Source organism: Aedes aegypti, chromosome 2 (genome assembly GCF_002204515.2).
Source record: "Aedes aegypti strain LVP_AGWG chromosome 2, AaegL5.0 Primary Assembly, whole genome shotgun sequence".
NCBI classification, from domain to species: domain Eukaryota; kingdom Metazoa; phylum Arthropoda; class Insecta; order Diptera; family Culicidae; genus Aedes; species Aedes aegypti.
In genome coordinates this window covers 187,112,083-187,133,326 of record NC_035108.1, presented here as the reverse complement: position 1 = coordinate 187,133,326, position 21,244 = coordinate 187,112,083, and the positions used below count along the sequence as shown (strand labels likewise).

General features: G+C 37.4%; 1 protein-coding gene across 1 annotated transcript in view; it reads left to right on the top strand.

Moving 5' to 3' along the window:
* Positions 1–21,244, top strand: part of LOC5566455 (citron Rho-interacting kinase) — a 67,914-nt gene that overhangs the window by 15,487 nt on the left and 31,183 nt on the right. Inside the window, exon 4 of the mRNA XM_021843435.1 lies at positions 10,676–12,510. Within this exon, the coding sequence (XP_021699127.1) occupies positions 10,676–12,510 (1,835 nt within the window). The remainder of the gene's footprint in view (positions 1–10,675; positions 12,511–21,244) is intronic.

The following is a 21,244-nucleotide window of genomic DNA, read 5'->3' as shown; positions in this document are numbered from 1 at the left end:
CCCCAGGGCCCATGGAAACTATTACACAGTGCAGTGGTTATATAAATATGTTGCACTGTAAATGCTTCTAGTAGCATAGCCTTCAAAAAACTTGATGTTTATACCCATACTGATGTGTTTTCGGGCATGTTTTGAATTGGCCACATGCCCGGGGGCACCTGGAACCTACTATAGAGTCGTCATGGCAGCCGGTGGTGCTGGAAATGCTTCGGAAAGCATAACCTTTGAACATCATGAAGTTTATTGCCCATATTGATATGGTTCCAGATATGTTCCTAATTGACCACTTCCCCCAGGGCACCTGGAACCTTCAATAAAGTGGTCTATACATCCAATGGTTCTGAATATGCTGCTGGAAACATCATTTTAAAGGTTGATGCCCACTTGGATATAGTTCCGGATAGTATTTACATAATTGGGAATAAAAACATGACTGACCATGTTTTCCGGAACCATTTTACGGAAATGGTAATATTTCTGAAGATTTCCAACCAATCTTGATGCGTCCGGCGGCATTCAACTTCCTATTAGTTCTAGTTTCTAGGAAAATAGTAAACATCTATCCAACTTTACACCGCACAAAAATACAAGTGACAGAAAAAATGACATTTAGACATGACCTCGGAAAATCCGGAACATCTCCGGTGTCCAGTGGCCAATATGAATGGCCAAGCAAGTTCCTGAAAGTAGACCAAATTTGCCGTCGACTGCTTCTAGATGCATCCAATTTCATCAATTTATCATAAAGTTATGAGCATTTGAATTTAGGCAAAATTTTGCCTATCTCAATCATTTTGCCTATCCCCTGTAGTTATTCCAAACATTTCTCAAGGAGTTTCTCAAAAAATGAAATATTCAAAAGTTTATTTAAGGTTTCATACCAGTTAATACTGTAGCAATTTTTTCCAATGATTCCTCCGATTACTTCTGAAAAAAAACTTCAAGAATTCTGTCCAATGTTCTTCGAGGATTTCCATTAGAAAATCCTGCGGAATATTATCCAGAGATTCGATGTTTTTTTTTTTAATTATCTTAGGAATTTATCTAGGAAGTCTTTTTAAACTTTCTCAAGAGTTCAGGAGTTATTTTAGAGATTCTTGTTCATCATACACAACAACTGTAAAAATGTATTTTAAGCCCCTAACTGTTCCACGAATTTGTCAAGTTTTATTAGAACCACTACTGTATTTTTCTCATACCCGTTTCCTTGACCTAATATACAGTATGACTAACAGGCTAACGTTATCAATAAAACAATAAAATTACAAAAAATAACAAAAAAAAATATCTTAAATTTACATCGTACGTAAAGTCACTTTTTTGTGATAAATCAACGATGACTTGGATAACCTTCTTAAACTTAAATAGCAGGAAAATATTGTTTTACTGGTTTTTATTATTCCAAAGCAACATTTTATATATGTCAAAGAAAGAAAGGTATTTTTTATTACTCTTCTGGAAGAATTCAGGTGAATATTGCGCATTTATTGTAATTTATGATAAACGTTCTGGCATAGTTTTGAAATTTAAATGTCGGCATAATTCCTGACAGACTTGCTGAGTTTATTTAGATTTCGATCGACTATTTCTATTCCAAATAGGCGTTTCTATAAAGATTTCTCGAACACACATGTGTAAATGGGCTAATTGTTTCGAAATCAGTTTATGTTAGGGTAAATTGGGATTATGCGCCCTAATGGACAATACGCCTACTTCATTTTTAAGGAATTGTGGCTTCTTTTACACGTACATATGATTAAGCACGTTAAATATCCGCGAAAAAATCATGCTGCGCATATAAGTTCTTTGGGAAATATACGAAAAGAAATTCCAAAAATATCAAAAATCAGATTTTTGGCGTAAGATTTTGCGTTTTATAAACAAGGAAAACCGGAAGACAACTGCTAATGAACTTTTTTAAGCTTAGCAAGTGGTTGAATTCTCTTTGGAAACATTTTCCCAATAGCCACGCTAATTCGCCTTGTGTACCAATCACTATATTATACAGCTATTATACTATTATACAGCTGACATGCTCTATTTTAGCCTATAATAGCCCTATAAAGCCAAAAAGGCGAATTAGCGGGCTAGTGGTCTACAACACTGTGGAACTTGTTCTTACGAGAGGGGCATATTTTCCGGGTTGTATTGAATCGTCAAGATTTGGTCCGTTTACAAAAAAACATTTTGTACCCTTTTTAGAAGCTACCTATCATGAAAAAGTAGCATGACCAACTAAATAAATAACACCAATGCATTTGCTATTACTATAGAAAAGTTTTTCTTCAAGGGGGTGGGTGTTCGTATTATACCTTTTCATCTTAAGTGTTAATTGTTATTTTTCAGTGATACGATTGTTTTGGATACTCCGGGTCCTGAGTAATATCTAGATTATTGTAATACGTATAAAATAATTTTCTAATTAGGGGGCCGGTTTTTTTTTACAAGGGGGAAATCTGCAAACAGATCCCCTGAGAAGGTAACTCAGGGAATGTGTGGATGACGCACCAACGACGACCTGCTAAAACCAGCCTATGCACTGTACTTGAGCAATTCTTTTAGAGCAGTGCATTGACATGACCCTTGGATTCAGGCCCTTATCTCCCCGGAACCACCTTAGGGTGTTTCTTCGGGGAGGGACCAGTGCATATAGCACAACACGTGTAGCAGAAGTAGCCTAGGGTGCCGGTGCTATTAGTTATATGTAGTTCAGCTATAAAAAAATCATAACATAAAAACGAAAAGCCTTCACAGAGATCTTTTGGTGTCAACAGAAATATTTCAACCTCTACTGTATGGGAAAATAATGAAAATAGTGATAAAATTATTCTTTGAGCATAAAATCACATGAGTCACTATTAGTACACGTGTTCCAGTAGTAAACGTTCGGGAGTGATACAAACAATTTTAAACAAAATTGTTGAATTTGACATATGTTTAATATTTTTCCCCCGGAGCAGCAACTAAAATTTTTCGAATGAAGCATAAAGATCATCTCTGGGACATTTCCTAATTTTTATATATCTATTTAAAAACTGCTTCCGTCAGTTAATCTACTACTGGAACACGACGGCAACTGTTGATGCAAGGGAGCATTTTTTTTGCGTAAAATTTATTATTTATATGACTTTTTGATAAACTAAAAAGCTGAACTTTGGCAAACCAACTAAACTAGAGGCGATCTATCCACCAAAAATAGCGCATGTCATTTTTATCGAAAATTCATCTAAGTTCATCTAAAATCAGGGATTGAATCCTGAGAAAATTGAGAGATTCTTTCACGTATCGCTCTCTGTAACTATCATAACATGCTGCACATTATGAGAGACTGTTTATCGTATCCTGCTACAACTTTGATCAGATTGGGGGGATAGTAGTGCATGCTAAAACTCCTCTAAACATGCTCCAAATCTGGGGGACACTATTGCCATTGGAAGTTCGTGGATTGATTATCGTTCCAGTAAAGAAAAACACCTATCCCCAACGGTAAACAAGCGAGAAAAATGGATTTTATCATCGCTCTCTCTTTGGGGCTCTCGCTCACTGCTTCCATTTATCAGACTTGTTACACCTTGCGATACAATGACGATCGTGGACCGCAACAGATGGGATGTTTTTCTTTGCTTGCTTTGATCGTGCTTCATTCTCAAATGAGAGCGAATTCTGCAATGCCTGTCTAAAATAGATAAAGCTTTGAAACTACCTTATATAAAAAATATTTAATGAATTTTGGCAATTAAATTCACTACCACAAAGCATTTTGCCATAATTTCTTTCTTCAAAGTCGTTGGGTTTTGAATTTCCAGGTGCTTATCTCTACTGACTGCAATTCGAGATTCAAATTTTTAGCGTATGTCTAGCATCTACACTCCCGTGCAAAAGTTTTGGTTCATCCCCTAGAAAACATACAAAAGTGTTTTGTCCATATCTCTGTGATTACACGTCTAATTGAAACTCTCTATGGCGCATTCGAAAGGCTAAGAGTTATTCCTAGTTCGTATGTGTTTCAAAAACTATTTTTCGAATTTTGTATTCTAATTTTTACTTAAAGTCGTAACATTTTTCAAAAAACACTGAAAAAACATGGCTAATTTTCTCAGCATTTGGTTAACCTAAATTTTAAATCAATGTGTCATTACTAGCGTAACATTTGAAAAGGGCCTAACTGCAAAATGTAAACAACATGATTACGGGCATGCAAAATGCATTATTAATGGTAATTTTATTCAAATTTAAAAGGGCCTATCTGAAAATGATAAAACTAAGAGGGCCTAACTGGTCATAAAAGGGCCTAACTGAAAAGTTCCATCAAAATCAGATTGGCCCTTCCGTGCATTTTTAATTTTCCTCCATATTTTTCAATATTTAGCCATTGTAGTGTTTTTCTCACATAATGGAACCTAGTGAAATATTTGAAAAGGGTCTATCAGCATAACGTAAAAATTGAGAAATGCTCGATTGAAGATTCTGTAACATATTGATTGTTACTATTTTAAACTCATTGCTATCTAATAGTTTTAAACTTTTGTTCGACACTCATAGTCTATTACTGGGCCATGTAACGTTTTAAATCTAACATAACATAAAAACTAGTAAAAAATGTTGAATTCAAACATCATCGGCAGATAGGCCCTTTTACGAGTCTTCAAACCAGTTAGGCCCTTTCAATTAGGCCCTTTAATTGAACATGGTTTCAGTTAAGCCCCTCCAGTTAGGCCCTTTTATTTAACATAGTTCCAGTTAGGCCCTTTTGGAATTTGTTAATTTTATTGATTATTGAATAGATTTTCAAAGTTTTAGAACAAAATCAATCGATTATGTGAGAAAATCAACATTGAATATTGAAAATTCTTTATTGAAGATTCAGTACTATATTGATTATTCATATTTCAAACCCTTTCTCCTATTTACTAGTTTTATACTTGTGTTCGACACTCATAATAGTCTACTAGGTGGCCCATAACGTTTTAAATCTTAAATAACAAAACAACTCGTGAAAATGGTTGAATTCAAACATCATCGGCAGATAGGCCCTTTTACGAGTCTGCAAACCAGTTGGGCCCTTTCAGTTAGGCCCTTTGATTGAACATGGTTTCAGTTAGGCCCCTCCAGTTAGGCGCTTTTATTAAACTTAGTTCCAGTTAGGCCCTTTTGGAATTTGTTAATTTTATTGATTATTGAAGTGATTTTCAAAGTTTTAGATCAAAATCAATCGATTAGGTATGTGAGAAAATCAACATTGATTAATAACAATTCTTTATTGAAGATTCAGTACTATATTGATTCCTATTTCAAGCCCATTCTCTTTTTTACTAGTTTTATCATAATCTTAATGCGAAGTTAGTTGAAAAACTGATTTTTTATCCTGAAAAAAAAAATCAATTAAATTTTTTATTTGTTAATTTTTTATTTGTTGCCTCTAGTTGTGGATCGAGTTCCAAAAGTCGCGATTTTCACAAAAACAAATTCGTTTGTTTTTGTAACAGCCCTGCAAGAATTCTTCTTATACTTCTTCTTGGCATTACGTCCTCACTGGGACAGAGCCTGCTTCTAAGGTTTGTGTTCAATGAGTACTTCCACAGTTATAAACTGAGAGCTTTCTTTAACAAGTTGCCATTTTCGCTTTCGTATATCGTGTGACAAGTACGAAGGTACTCTATATTCAGGAAAGTAAAGGAAATTTCCATTACGAAAAAACCTGGACCGACCGGGAATGGAACTCAGATACTTTCAGAATGGCTTTGCTTTGTAGCCGCGGACTTAAACTGCTCGGCTAAGGAAGGCCCTCAAGTATAAAACAAGTAAAAAAGTGAATGGGTTTGAAATAGATATAATCAATAAGGTTCTGAACCTTCAACCGAGAATATCCAACATTTAGCTATTACATTGTTTTTCTCTCGCTTTATTTTATTTAAAAACTATGAAAATCACTTCAATAAGTAATAAAATCAACAAATTCCAAAAGGGCCTAACTGGAACTATGTTTAATAAAATGGCCTAACTGGAGGGGCCTAACAGAAACCATGTCCAATCGAAGGGCCTAACTGGTTTGAAGATTCATTGAAGGGCCTAACTGCTGATGATATTTGAATGCAACAATTTTCACGAGTCGTTATGCTATTTGAGATAACAAACGTTCTGGGCCACGTAATAAACCATAATGAGTGTCTAACACAATTTAAAACTAGAAAAAAAAGTGAATTAGCAAATTCAAAAAGGGCCTAACTGAAACCATGTTCAATCAAAGGGCCTAACTGGTTTGAAGATTCATAAAAGGGCCTATCTGCCGATGATGTTTGAATTCAACAATTTTTACGAGTTGTTGTGTTATTTGAGATTAGAAACATAATGGGCCACGCAACAGACTTTAATGAGTGTCGAACACAGGTATGAAACTAGTAAAAATGCGAATGGGTTTAAAATAGGAATTATAAATATGGTACGGAATCTTCAATTGAGAATTTCTCAATGTTTACGTTTTGCAGATAGGCCCTTTTCAAATGTTACGCTAGATTAGTATCGTAATCTTATAATCTTTTGAGAGCACCAGGAAATTTTGGCGGAAAAATTTGAAAACTATTCAAAATCAATAAAACAATAATTTAAGTCATCGTGCAAAAGTTTGGGTTCACCTGAACTTACTTAAAACACGAACAATCTGTGAGATCTAAAACCAATCAGGTAAGCGCTATTATTTGCGTTTCATAAAGCTATACAATACAAAAAAACGGTTGAAAATGGCACAGATATTGACAAAAATGATTTGCTTGCTGCTCAGGTGAACCCAAACATTTGCACGATGACTTGAATGACTATTTCATTGACTTCGAATGGTTTTCAGATTTTTTCGCCAAAATTTCGTGAGTGCTTTCAATGAAAATGAGACTACGATTCTAATGACACATTGATTTAAAATTATGGTCAACCCAATGCTGAGAAAATTAGCGTTTTCAAAAAATGTCACAAAATTATGTAAAAATTTTGCATACAAAATACAAAAAATGTTTTTGGAAAAATACATACGAGGTTAGAATATTTATTTATTTTTCGATTGCGCCATAGAGAGTTTCAAATGGACGTGTAGTCACAGAGATATGAACAGAACACTTTTGTATGTTTTTGAGGGGGTGCACCCAAACTTTTGCACGGAAGTGTACCTATCTGTTGTAATTCGGTGAAATAATTTGCATACGTTTAAAGCGATACCACAATTAAAGCAATACCTAAGGTAATTTCATTTTTAATTTTAATTAATGTGTAGGCTTGTTAACATTCTTGATTATAATCACCATGTTTTATTATCTAAACTTTTATTCTGGACTAATGTTTGAAGTTTTGAAGTCATTTTTAATCACTTTTTGATATTTTTTTTTTGATAATGTTAGTCACTAAAGTCACTATTATTTTGCTGTCTGACGGCTACCAGCTCTGAATGTCGTTTGACATAACATGAAAAACAGTTATGCCAAATGACCAGTATGCCACAAGCCCACTCAATATTATTGTTATGCAAATTGGCTTCATTAAAAACGACTTTATGTGAAACGACCTTATGCCATATGGGCTCGAGTGCTTGTCGATGGCCCAAGCAATCAAATACGGGGTTTCACATTTCTTCTCGTGTGCACGCATCGATTGCTGAGCAGTGCCTTTCGAAGACCCAAGTTTGAGTTTCTTGCCAAGTTTGAGTTTCTTGCGTCGCAGTTGTGTATTTTATTATGCGATGAGCATGCTGATTAGGAAGTTTAAAGTATCTTACGGCTGCACAGTCAAGGAAAGATGATTGATTTGATGAGCTCGTTTTATGCTTTTGTTTTAAATGTACAATCTTATCTAGATTAAAACACATTCGTGTATTCACATTTTCAAAAATATCTGGTTTCCTCAATGGCACAATTCATATATTTTTTATGGGACCCTACACCAGGCCTGTCCAACCTTTTTGGATCGCGGGCCACATCGCATGAGTAATTTTGTGTCGTAGGCCACATTTTAAATGCAAAAATATTCCCATGAAGTCAAAAGCCTGTAAATGAAGTTCATAAATTCTGACAAAATCAGTGAATGGAGTAAATTTCATTTGAAGAAATCGGAAAAAAGACCATTGCTGCTAAGCATTCTGTTGGACATTGTGAGAGTCCATTTTAAAATTATATAATAACGAATTTTGTCAGAATCCGCCCTAATATTATAAGCGGAATGTGCTAAAATCCTAATCGAGCTGTTACGAAACATTTTGATCAGAATGTCCAAGATTTTACAACTTTCGTGCCTAGGATTCCTTCACAATTTCACTCAATAATCATTTTGAAATACCACCAAGAAATATTTGAAAATGCATACAAATATTTCAAAACAAACCTGCTCATAATTTTATTATAAATTCCTCGCACTGAATTTTACAAAATTATGTTTTGAATTCGTTGAAAATTCTGGCTATGGAATCCTGATAAAAATTCTTGGAGAATCTTGTCAATGTTAGCCGAGAAAGACGTGTCCTTAAAAACGTTCTCAAAAAATCCTGTCAAGATTATGTAAAAGGCCTGCCTTTCTTATAATCCTGCCAACGATGAATGTCGAAGGAAGTCATGGTAGAAACATTGTTGAAACACTCAGAATTTGAGATTTTGAATTTGAATAAATTAAGTATAAATTAAATCTATGCATAAATTGTAGGTTTAAACTAAATTGAAAATTAAATAGGCTTAGTATGTTCTAATTTCGGGTTGGTAGAATATTCAACAGGCCAAATATAAGATGAATCTTCGAACCCTCCGCGGGCCGCACAAAATAAGGTCGCGGGCCAGAAGCGGCCCGCGGGCCGTACGTTGGGCAGCCTTGCCCTACACCATGGGTACTGATGCACCACTCTAGGTGCAAAGGAGCAATATTTTAAGCAAAACAATTATTTTAACTTACAGTAAGATTAAATTTCGTGAATATTATATCTTTGCTGATATTATTTTTGCATCGTTTTGTCATAGAAAAATATCACCTAGTCATTTACTGGTTCCAGTAGCGCAACCAGGATTTGGTTCTAGGGGGGGTTTTGTAAACTTTAAGGTTTATTTTTGAAAACGTAGTTAGGTTTAAAAATTAGTCGAGAAATTCATGTATATTACACCTTTTTAACACATATTTCAAAAATAGATTGAACAATATAACAATATATTTGCATGATACGAATCAATCGCTCTTCATCTGTGTTAGTGCTCAAATATGTTTTCAAGTTTTTCTACAATGACCGCAGCAATTTACAATAGAACTCATTGCCACGATTCTTACAGTAGGTCAGAAGCAGTGCTGGGAATGGTAATAGTAGTAGGCTTGAATTTTCGCGAAAATCACGTGGCTCTCCAGTACAGTAGTTCAAAAACGTGAATCTCATCAAGTAGCCTATGTTGGGTGCACGAATTTTCTAAATCATGAGTTTCATTGAAGGCTCTAAATGCGGGAAATGGAACATTTTTCTACAGTAATTCTGGGTTGCCCTTAGCAACGAGTGTTTTGCTATTTTCAAGGCTTTTTGCCTACAGCAGCGATGGGCGTGAGTCAGAAGTAAATCAGCATTGGAGAACTTGACTTATAAATCCAAAAAATTGAGTTGAGGGTCAGAAAGGTGTTTTGTTTTCATTGTAAAGATTTTATGAACAAAAATGTGTAATATTTCAAAACTTTCAATGCGACCAACTTTGTTTTAGGATGACTCTGTAACCAGACTGAACAACTACTATAGTGGGACGCTTATTCGTTCTATCTAAATGGGACAAGTCGGAATCACATTTTACCAACAATTTCACTAAAAAAAAACTCAATTTTCATGCATCCTTTTTCCTAAAAATTCAATGTAATTCATTATCAACACCTGCAAAATATCGAAAATTTTAGAACGCTCAATAAGGCAGAGATGCTTCCATCAGATGCTTAATGCATTCTGAGATTTTCAATCTATAAAAACCGAAGAATAGTTTCTTCGGGAATTCATATGCTCTGAAAGTCGTAAAATTTAGCAAAGGGTTTTCGATGCTTCGGGAACTGCGTCAATTTTCTGTTAAAAAGGTCCCCATATATCTGAATGTTTAACAAACTTCTCACATAAAGCCCTTAGTTTGTTTTCCATAAAAGGCAACAAAATTTCATTAATTTCGCATGTAATTTTAAAATTCTACAGAGGTCAACAAATAAAAAGAAAACACTTTAGGAGAATATAACTGTGAAAACCATTGAATTTCACAATTTTAATTCAAACCAAACTTAATTACTACTTCGTTGTTCTTAGTTGTACGATGTGTAGTGTTGAATTTCAAAAATATATTTGGTAATTATTATATTTTTTTCTGGCTCTGGGGGGGGATTTAACCCCCAAAACCCCCCCTTGGTTGCGCCACTGACTGGTTCGAAACGTGTTTCAACAAACTACCTCCACTAAGGGAGCGTTTACCCTAAATCTAGTGAGAACTATGAATTGTACGGTCATCAATGATCACCCCCTGTGTTTCTTGTTTCATTGGCAAAAAGGCTGCTTAACAGTATAGTGATCTAATTCTTCTACAGGATTTAACTAAGAGTTTTGCTCGAATCTCAATTGAACTACAGTGCAAAATGTTTAACTTGTTGCTTTAGCTTTTTACTGCAATTCTAATGAAGATTTTCCATCATGATTTGTTTTTTTCAGGACCAAGAGTGCCTCTACCTGGTGATGGAGTACTTGCCGGGTGGTGACCTGCTTAGTCTGATGATTCGCATTGGCGTATTCGACGAAGAGCTGGCCCAGTTCTATTTGGCTGAATTGACAGAGGCACTGCATTCGCTGCACAGTATCGGATATGTGCACCGTGACATCAAGCCGGAGAACATCCTCCTCGATCGGTTTGGTCATCTCAAGCTGGCTGACTTTGGTAATGCCACGGCCATCAATAAGGATGGCAGTGTTACCAGCATGACCCCGGTAGGGACTCCGGACTACATAGCACCGGAATTGTTGCAAACCCTCTCCACTACCATCAAGTCGTCTAGAGGAAACCACGATGTGACATGCGATTTCTGGTCCATGGGCATCATCGGATATGAGTTTATAACGGAGACAACCCCATTTCATGATGAGAATGTTAATGAAACCTACTCGAAGATTTTGTCGCATTGCGAGGGTCGATTCGCAAGGAAGTTGGAATACCCAGCGCACGTTGCCATTTCGTCACATTTTAGAGACCTATTGGATCGACTGGTAACGAAAGTGTCCAACCGAATCGGCTACAAGGAGATCAAGAGGCATCCGTTTTTCAGTGATATTAACTGGGAAAAGTTGAGGTACAAGATTCCTCCGATCATACCGAATGTGAGTAGTGATGACGACGTGTCCAACTTTGAAGATGTCGATAAGTCACTGAAAAGGAATGCTTTCATCAACAAACCGACATATCCGATATCCAAGGTACACGACTTCAGTGGCCAAAATTTGCCTTTTCTTGGATACACCTACGTGTACGAGGAAGCAGATCCTGCTGGAAAGTATCGTGATACCGATGAACATATGGCAACGACGCGGCTATCGCAAAAGATTAAGGAACAAGACAAACTGATCAAGGATCACAAGAACGAAATTCATCAACTTCAGAGAGATTTATTGGAAAAAGATCGCAAAATTGCAACTGTCAACGCCCATAACAAGATTTTCGGTGAAACCAAGAAAGAACTGGAGAATCTCCAAGAACTGTTGAAGGTGAAAACGGCTGAATTGGCAGCGGCTAAGACTGACATTAAAACGCTTAAGAACCGATTAAAAATCGAAGAAGAGCAACGTTCGAAGAACGACGCTTCAATTGCGGACCTACTGAAGCAAACCTACAAGAAATGGGAGCGGGCCAAACAGAGCTCCGATCAGAACTACGAGAAACAAATAGCGGAGCGTCGAACGGAAATCAGTGCCTTGAACGAAAAGTTTCGCGCTCAGACGACCGAGTTGCGATCAAAGGTGGAGGAATGCGCTCAGCTGCAGTCGATGATAGAGAATTACAAGGACTTGCTGAAGAAATCCAAGGATAAGTTGATGGCGGATAAGGAAGAATACGACAAGAACCATCGGGATCTAGTGGCTGTCTATGAAGCAAAACATGTGGAAATGAAGCAAAAGTGTAAGGCGGAAAAAGAGTTGCGAGTGAATCAAGAAGAGCAAGTTCGAGAGCTACGGGCTCGCTTGCAAGAGTACGAAAACAATGTGAAGAATACGGAACACTTGCACAAGAAGTTCGTGGATAACATCAAACGAAGAATGACCATTCAGATGGAAGAAGCGAAACAAGTGTCGGACAAAATGAGTGAAGAAATGCAGCGGAAGTGTGAAGATTTGCGGAAGGAGATCAACAAGTTGCAGGAGCAAAGTGTTTCCAGCAGTGCCAACAGTAGCAAGCGCAGTTCGCTGCAGGAGCAGGAGTTCCGCAGCGCCAACTCCAGTATCCAGTCGCTGAATGTGCAGGTGGAGGAACAACTGCGGCACGATTTGATTCGGGCAAGGTAAGTGCCGCTTGTTACTTTATTTTTACTTCATTATTTTTCATAATTGTGTCGAATACATCTACCTTTTTATTCGGGCAATTATCACGGGAGTGTTTAGCGCTGTTGTATTTTGTAAAGGGACCAAATATCAGTAACGGTAAGTGCGCAGTCTTGCTGGAAAACGTGGATTCGAATCCCATCTTTCCGTAATTTTCTTGATATTCCAGCGCCTGGAGTTTTGCTGCTCAGGTTGGAGTAGATTATGTGGATCCATATCGAGTGAAATTCTTAAGCTTATGTGGAGGAACTTCTAATTTTCAGGTTTCCATAGTGACTTCAGTAAAATCTAGGGACGTCTGGTAGATTCCTGGGTTTCCTAGCGTAAATCTGAGAATTTTCAGCGGAATCTTGGAGATTATGAGCTGGATCCAAAAGGGATCCTTATGGCCCAAGTAAAAATGGTGCAAAAGTCAAAAATGAAAAAGCAGTTTTCTCTTTTAAAATAAACAAATCGAAGAAAATAGAAACACACAGCTCTTTTATTTGCCAAATAAAAAGTCTGTGTGTTTTTATTTTCATCAATTTGTTGTTTTAAAAGGAGAAAACTGCTTTTTCAGTTCTGACTTTTGTGCCATTTTTTCTTGCACCTTATTCTTGCGTAATAAATCAATCATTCGATTCCTGAGGATTTGCACCGGAATCTAGAAGATACTGAGCGAAAATTAAGCAGAATCTGGATATTGATGGTGAACTTCAGGGGTGCCTAACCGGATCTGGAAAATTTCCAGAGAAGTTCTGAGGATTTTGAGTGGGATCTAAGCCATGTATACAAATATTAGCGAACTCCTAAGGATTTGTATATTCTTGCAGGATCCTGAGAATATCCAGCGGGGTGCACTGCCCATAAACGCATAACTGTCCAATGTGGATAGGAAATCCAGCAAACATGGGACTGACATGCATTTATGGGCAGTGCAGGACTATTCTAACGGGATTCTAAAAAATCAACGCAGTCCTTAAGGTCAAACATTCTGGAATCCAAATATGGCTGTCACAATGGCCGACTAGACCACCAACTCACGATTTCAAATGCACTTTCCTTTTGATGGCTCTACGTCCTTCAAGACATGACCTGCGCCACAATGTTACGCCAACTAACTCGATCCATGACTGCTAACGTCCAGTTTCTCGATCGTCCCTCACTTCCATGATCCTGCTCCACTTGGTCAAACCACCTAGCTCGTTGCGCTCCCCTTCGTCATGTACCGGCCGGATTTGAGGTGAACACCATTTTTGCGGGATTGTTGTCCGGCATTCTCACAACGTGTCCCGCCCATCGTGCCGTTCCAGCTTTGGCGGCTTCCTGGATACTGGGTTCACCGTAGAGTTGCGCAAGCTCGTGGTTCATTCTTCTCCTCCATACGCCGTTCTCACCACCAGATCGTCCTAAGCACACGTCGTTTAAAAACTCCTAGCGCTTGCAGGTACTCTTCGAGCATTGTCCACGTCTCATGCTCGTAGAGGACTACCGGTCTTATCAATGTCTTGTACATGGTACACGTACGGAAGTGAAGTTTATCAGACCGCAAGGTCTTGTGGAGTCCGCAGTAAGCACGACTTCCGGCAATGATACGTTTTCGAATTTATCTGCTGCAGTTGTTATTTGACGTTATCAATGATCCGAGGTAGACAAATTCGTCCACCACCTCGAACTCATCCCCGTCGATCATCACGCGTCTGCCAATGCGAGCTCTATCGCGCTCGGTTCCTCCAGCCAGCAGATATTTCGTCTTCGACGTATTTACCTTCAATCCAACCCGGTCTGCCTCACGTTTCACCCTGGTATACTGTTCAGAAACCACCTGGAATGGCCTTCTGTAATTCGGCCTTTAGTAATTCGGCCTTATGTGATTCGACCTTCTGTGATTCGGCCTTTTGAATGTTTCGGCCTTTTGTGATTCGGCCTTTTGTGGTAGACGGTCTACCGTAGACCCGTTGCCGCAGCTCTGGTAGATGGTATTACCATCCCTATAAGCATACGACCAAGTTCCCACCGGGGTTGGTTACCCGATATTTCCTAAGGTTACTCGTATCCCAGGCGGCACCACGGGGATGTAGTGATAGGAGTTACTAGACAAGAGGCTAAGGACTACAAATGGGGTCTATTTTATACCTGCAGGTACGCGAAGTACCAATGGTACGCATTGTCCAGTCATTTACCACCCAAGCTATTGGCTAAGCCTATGAATAATCAAAATGCATTTCACGTAAGCAGCACTCGATTCTAGTTCACCAATTAGCCAAATGTCTATCTAGATACATTTTGCTTATTTTATTACCGTCAATAAAACACAATCGAAATTCGATCTGCCTGACGAAACGCAAGAAAAACGTGTGAAATATTTTTTCCCAATGATCTTTTCCCGCCTCAACCACGTGATTGTTCCCCACCACCAGTCAACTGTTGTGAGAATATAGGCATCAGTTACAGACGAAACACGCGCCTAAGCAGCTGATCGATATAATTTATACATTCCTATACGTTCGAACTACTACCATCATCCCCGCCGCCGGTGTTAACCAAATGAGATTGAATTATTGATTTGTGTTCGACATGGCTAGGCCTAGAAAATCATCTGCTGGTGTAAAATATTGTAGCAAACGAGATGGAATAAATGAAAATGAGCATCTCAGTACTGGCAGTGCCAGTACTCAATACATAACTGTCCTACGTTATCACCTGTGAATCCCATGGAAATGTGATCTGCTTGATAACTGCTTTGAAAACAATTCAATTTAGTTCACAAAACAAATAGTAACTATAGATACTTATGCATATCGATTGTACGAAGAAGAATATTGCAGGATATTTGGAGCAACGTTGGTCAATTATGCGTACACCGGCAATTTGGCGAATACGAGCAATACACTTACGCACGAGCACTAGGGTGGGCCAAATTAAAAAAAAAATCAATCTTCCTAATGATCCTCTTCCTAATCTTTTCAAATTTTTTGTTGCTGGTTTGAAGGTGGTCCAAAAACGATGTAGATTTATATGGACGTTACTTTGGCAAAATTGAAAAAAAAAATGTTCTGAACACAGTGTAGTTCTTTTATGTGAGTAAAGTCACCTGTAAGGACTGGTCACTATTTTAATGCAAGTCTCTAACAAGTCTGTTTTTAAACGAATGTTATTAGCTTTGTTAACAGTGCAGTGAATCTTGGTGCTAAATTCTAGTGATTTCAGAGAAATCTTCAAAGACTCCCGCGATTTTTCTCCAGGAATTTATTTTCCTCAAAGGAAAGCTTCAGAAACACGTTTTGTTATTTTTCCAGATATATCTTCTGTATTGTTTTCAGGAACTCTTATTGACTCCCTTCAGAAATTCCTTAAGTGATTTCCCACAAATTCTCAATGGATAACCATAGATTAGCATGGGATGTTTAAATTTCTTTAGAATTTGCTCCAAGAAATCCAACGCAACTACCTCTAGCAATAGGGTCCTAAAGGCCTGTCCCAACTTTAATGCTAGACGCTTAAGTTTAAGCCAAAAACACATGTTTACTCAATTTTTTAAAGTTTTTCTTTTGTTTAAGTCCAAAAAACATTTTTTTAGATTTTGTCACACTCCTTGGCTTAAACCCAAATTTTGAGTGTTTTTTGCTTTCCGTGTCCTTCAGATAGGAACAACCCCTGTGTTAAAACTAACAGCCCTGTGGTGTTTTTGTCGATTGAGCGAACGTCAAACGTAATCAAAAGTGTCAAGGTTCATTTATGGACCCATTTTTAAATTAAAGTTTAAATATGATGTAGCGGGAAAAAATGCTAAAATAGTTGCAGAAACATGCTCTTTCGTGTCAATAAATAGAAACAAGATTTCATTAAACATTATAGGACCCAATTTTCACATGGATTACTCTGTAAATTTTTCTAGATGCTACTCCAGGACTTTCTCCACAATTTTTCCCGCTAATTCTCCAGTTGTGAATCTAGCAGATCTCAAAGATTTATTCAAGAGTTCTTCCAAGAAAATCCTTAACTGTTCATTTAAGAATTATGTAAAAAAAAGTTAAGGGATTTTTGCAGTGAGTTCTTATTTTCCCTGTTTTTTCTCCTGCCGTTTTCTATGAATTCCTTTATAAATTCATTCACGGTTTGTTTTCAGAATTGCTCCAAAACTCCTTCTCTTCAAGCAATTCCCCAATAAATTTTAACAAAAATTTCTTGATAGGATTTTCCAGACATTTTTTTAGGAATCTTCATTTCTGAGAGTAGTAACGCTGTATAATCAAAATGAGTTTCTCCAGAAATCTTTGAAATAGCAATTGAAGGAAGTTCTGGACAAACACTTGAAATAATTTGTGATGGGCATTCTGGAAAAATAGCTTAAAAAAAAGCATACAGTAACCTACTTGTCGTAGTTCACAAACAAAATCAGAAATATCCATGTCTGGCCTATTGGTCTCTTATTGCTGTTTTCAAGTATGAGGTCTCTAAAATCAAATCTTTCTGTAAACTACTTGTCAGCCCCATGTGGAAGTCTAGTTCAGTAAACTTCTACAAAAACCTCGAATAACTAGCAAAAAACTAGTTTAGCTCCGATTTATTTTGTCAGCATCCTGCTTCAGAAAAAGGATTAACGATGTACACTATATAGGTACCATAAGTATGGAATGGCATCACCTAGTATTGCAACACCCCAGTAGAATACTGCATCACCTCTGAAAAAGTTTAGCATTACCTAAAACTTCATTAGGTGAAATTTTTTATGTGTAATTTTGCCGCTACGTGGCGCTAGTGTGCATGTAATTTGGTCAAGCCTAGAGAGTTCGTGTCTTCAGCAAAGTTGTTAAAAAGCTTGAAAGCAATTTGTGACAGCACTGTAAAATAAGTAGTATTGCTTACTAAACAATGCTTTCTCAAATTGCTTTCAAGTTTCTGAATAACTTTGCCGAAGACAAGAACATTCTAGGTGGTCGGGATCATGAGCTAAAATCTACTGGAATATGACCAAATTGCATGCACACTAGCGCCACGCAGCGGCAAAATAGCCAACCAAACAGTGCTGCCTCAAATTGCTTTCAAGCTTCTGAACAACTTTACCGAAGACACGAACTTTCTAGGGGGTCAGAATAATGAGCTAGACTCAGGGTTTCTCAACCGGTGGTCCGCGGACCCCTAGGGGCCTTCTCAGGGGGTCCGCGAAGCTGTTTTTAATAAGTGTTATTTTTGTATTGATAAATAAATGAGAGGATCGAAGTCCAATCGGAGTCAGGAGGAAAAATGTTGTCAACGACTGATATTTTTTACTCCAACAGTTGTAATCGATTTGACGCACCCTTCTTCAAACAAACCATCCCGTGTAAAGCTAGACAAGTACTGCAAATTCCAATACTCAAGCTGTTGGATCATACTGTTGGAAAGAGATTCTTTGTTTCCCGCGGATTTCGCGTAAGTGTCTCTGCTTATGGGTCCACCTTTTGGTCCTTTGTACAGCGGTATGTTGAATTCAGGTTGGTAATTAAATTTGACCTTACTTTTGAGTGGAAGCACAAGCAGAGCAAGACTCAAGCAAGGAAGGTGGCTACCTACATACATGATAAATAAATGAAAGGAATTTCTTATATCGCTTGTTTAGCAAGAACTCATAGTAAGTGGAGTTTTATTTTCAATTTTAGAAAACGGACTTTTTTATTTACACAATCACCGGTAAAATAATTATAATGAAATTTTATCCATATGAGATTACAAGCCTATGTTTCAGTGCAAGCCAGAGAATGAAATTAACATCTTTCCTAACGATGTATGTAGAGAATTCCTGGCATTTTTTTGGGCATATTGACATATTTCGCCAGCTTCCTGGTGAGCAGGCTTGATAATACTCCTTAATATCATCAAAGTTCGCCGCAGAACACACGCCTCTCACGCCGAGGACCTGGGATAGAATCCCAACCACGGGATAGTCACTTATGACGTAAAAGTTATAGTGACGACTTCCTTTGGAAGGGAAGTAAAGCCGTTGGTCCCAAGATAAACTAGCCCAGGGCTGAAAATCTCGTTAATAAAGAAAAAAAAAACTTTGTGATGACTATTTGTTAGGGCGGGGAGATGCAAGAGTTCTGTTGAAGTGTGAGTAAGGAAGTACAAGAAAAATCCTCGCATTTTTTTACACTCACACTCTGTGGATCTGTGTTGAAAATTTTGAGTTTCTGTCAAGCATACTGGTGAGTTTCTAAGAATTTCCCTAGCGAACTATTCACGAGATTAGAAGAAATTGAAAGTATTCACTGTTTTCACTCAAACCATAAGCGAAATCTGGTTGAACCTATCAGCAAGATTTTTAATGAGATTTCCGAAAGATATTCAAAGATATTCATAGCAGTGATCCTTAAAAAACTACAAAAATTCTTAACGGATATCTGTCGAGGTTTTTGTTGGTTATTGGTTAGGTCAATTGAAAAGTTTTTTTAAAATACATATTCAAAGAATCATGCAGTGGTAGAATCCAAACATATTTTTGAAAAATTTATTTATGAGAATCTCGCGGATTCTGATACAACTTCAGGTACCCGAAGAAATCTCTCAAATCTTGTAAGAATAATTACGACGTTTCTCGTATAAAATTTCATTCTAGGTACTCCCGGACATCTTTTTTCCCTCCCCTTGGTTATGCGACCTTGCCGCGATGGGAGGGCATAATCCATTAGCCCATATGATGGAAACCAAAGGCGTAACCTGTAGTGGTGGTATCACATTTTGGCACTTTTTGCTTAAAGCCGCGTCATAATTCATATGGCATAGACGCAATAATATCTCGGATGTGATCCAACGGACATTCTGCGTCATTGATAGAATTGATGCCCATTTCAAATAATTAATCTATTCGAAGTGGACATTAATACTATTGGTGACGTTCAGTTTGCCTTTTGCTAACCAGAATGATCCGTAGCCACTCTTACTATTAGCTAGTTAGATACATCGTTATCATATACGACGTAGGGAATACATAGGAACTCTTAGGAAAATGACTAGTAGATTCACTGAGTAGAAATGAGTGGCGACAATCTTATTTTAATATGGTTTTTCATTGCCATAATAAGAAATACCTCTTCTGTAACAGCGTAATGATCTGTAATAATCTAATTCCAGCTTCATTTTCGCAAAATTTACAAGTAGAAAGTAGGCGTTGTGAAGCATTGCATTTGCCACCGAAAAGTAAATCATGTAGGAGACTGTAATAGAAGCCTAAGGTAACTTTACTCTTCAATATTCACTATAAAATGACTATGGAAAGTAAGACGCTGAGATCGATCATTAGAGTACACTTGCTAGTTTCGAAAAATTGTTGAACAGACAAGGAAAGTGACTTTTTTCTTTAAGGATATATGAACGTAATGACCAATAAACACTTTTAACAACAAAAAATAAAATTAACTAGAACTACTACTAAACAGCCTAATTTTGTTAAAACTTGACGACAATTGACATTTAAGACTCTAATCTTACGTAAAAGACAGGAGTAATCAGAATAGCACTTGAATGACAAATTATTCAAAACCATTTCGACTAGACAGTATTAGTAATGACACTACTACACAACTATTTCAAACAAATTCTGATGGAGCTGCTGATTATCACAATGCTTCCTTTTCTCAGAAGCAAGGGAATATGGGCACTTTTCAAAAACTACCACGTCACAATACTAATAAAAAAACAGTGTTCATGTGGGCGCCATTGCCTAGTCCGTCTGAGTATTGGTCCTGGCAGAGGGGAAACTTGGCAAAAGCCAGACCGAGGGTTCAGCCTTGACAAGTTAAGCTGTCAGGCAGCTCCAACTGAATACCATACAAAAAAAAAAGGTACTCCCGGACATCTTTTTGAAAAACTGTTGGAGGTAGTTTTTGTTGAAATCTTCTCAACTAACTGATCTTTTGTAGGATTTTGTAAGATCCTTTAGAAGTTTTCTATCGGAATCTTGGAAAGATGTTATATAGACTTCTGGAAAAGTTTTTTTTAGTGAACTCCGAATAATCTTTGAAATATTCTCCTATTATCTGTGGTGGTGGAGCCTACTGGAATTTATTACATGCACATAAGCGCCACGTAGCGGCAAAATTGTGCATTCAAAATTTCACCTAATGGAAATCATAACGCTGCTGAACAACTTTGCTGAAGACAATACTAGGTGATGCGATTCCATACTTATGGTGCTTAGTGTATACTAGCATCAAAGAGGATATAATTGTACCGTTCTGCATCGAATTGCCGGACGCTTCGAAATCCGGACACGTGCTTTTTTCACGGTGTGTTTGGATCTAATTCCGATTTTTTTCTCGCCTAGAATCCATAGTTAAGATGTCTTCTACATTCTACATGCCCAAAAGTTGTATAAACTATTTTTTTTATATTTAATCCGGACACTTGAAATCAACACGGTATAACCGATGTTGTATCATGAAATACTATTTTAGTTTATTCATATAAATTCTCACATAAAGCTTTTAACACCTTTGAGCTAACTTTATATACTCACCAAAATACAGTGATATGCAAAATAAAGTGCCCACCTTACCAGTTTTCGAATTTCTCTCATTTATTCGCCTGGGAAGAACTAGATCCACAACACCTACAAAACCTGGTGAAAAGCATGCCGAAGCGCCTCCAGCAAGTCCTTAAGGCCAAAGGAGGACACATTAACTATTAAATTGCTTTTTATTTTTCTTAAATCATCTTTTCTGGGGCCAAGAAAGA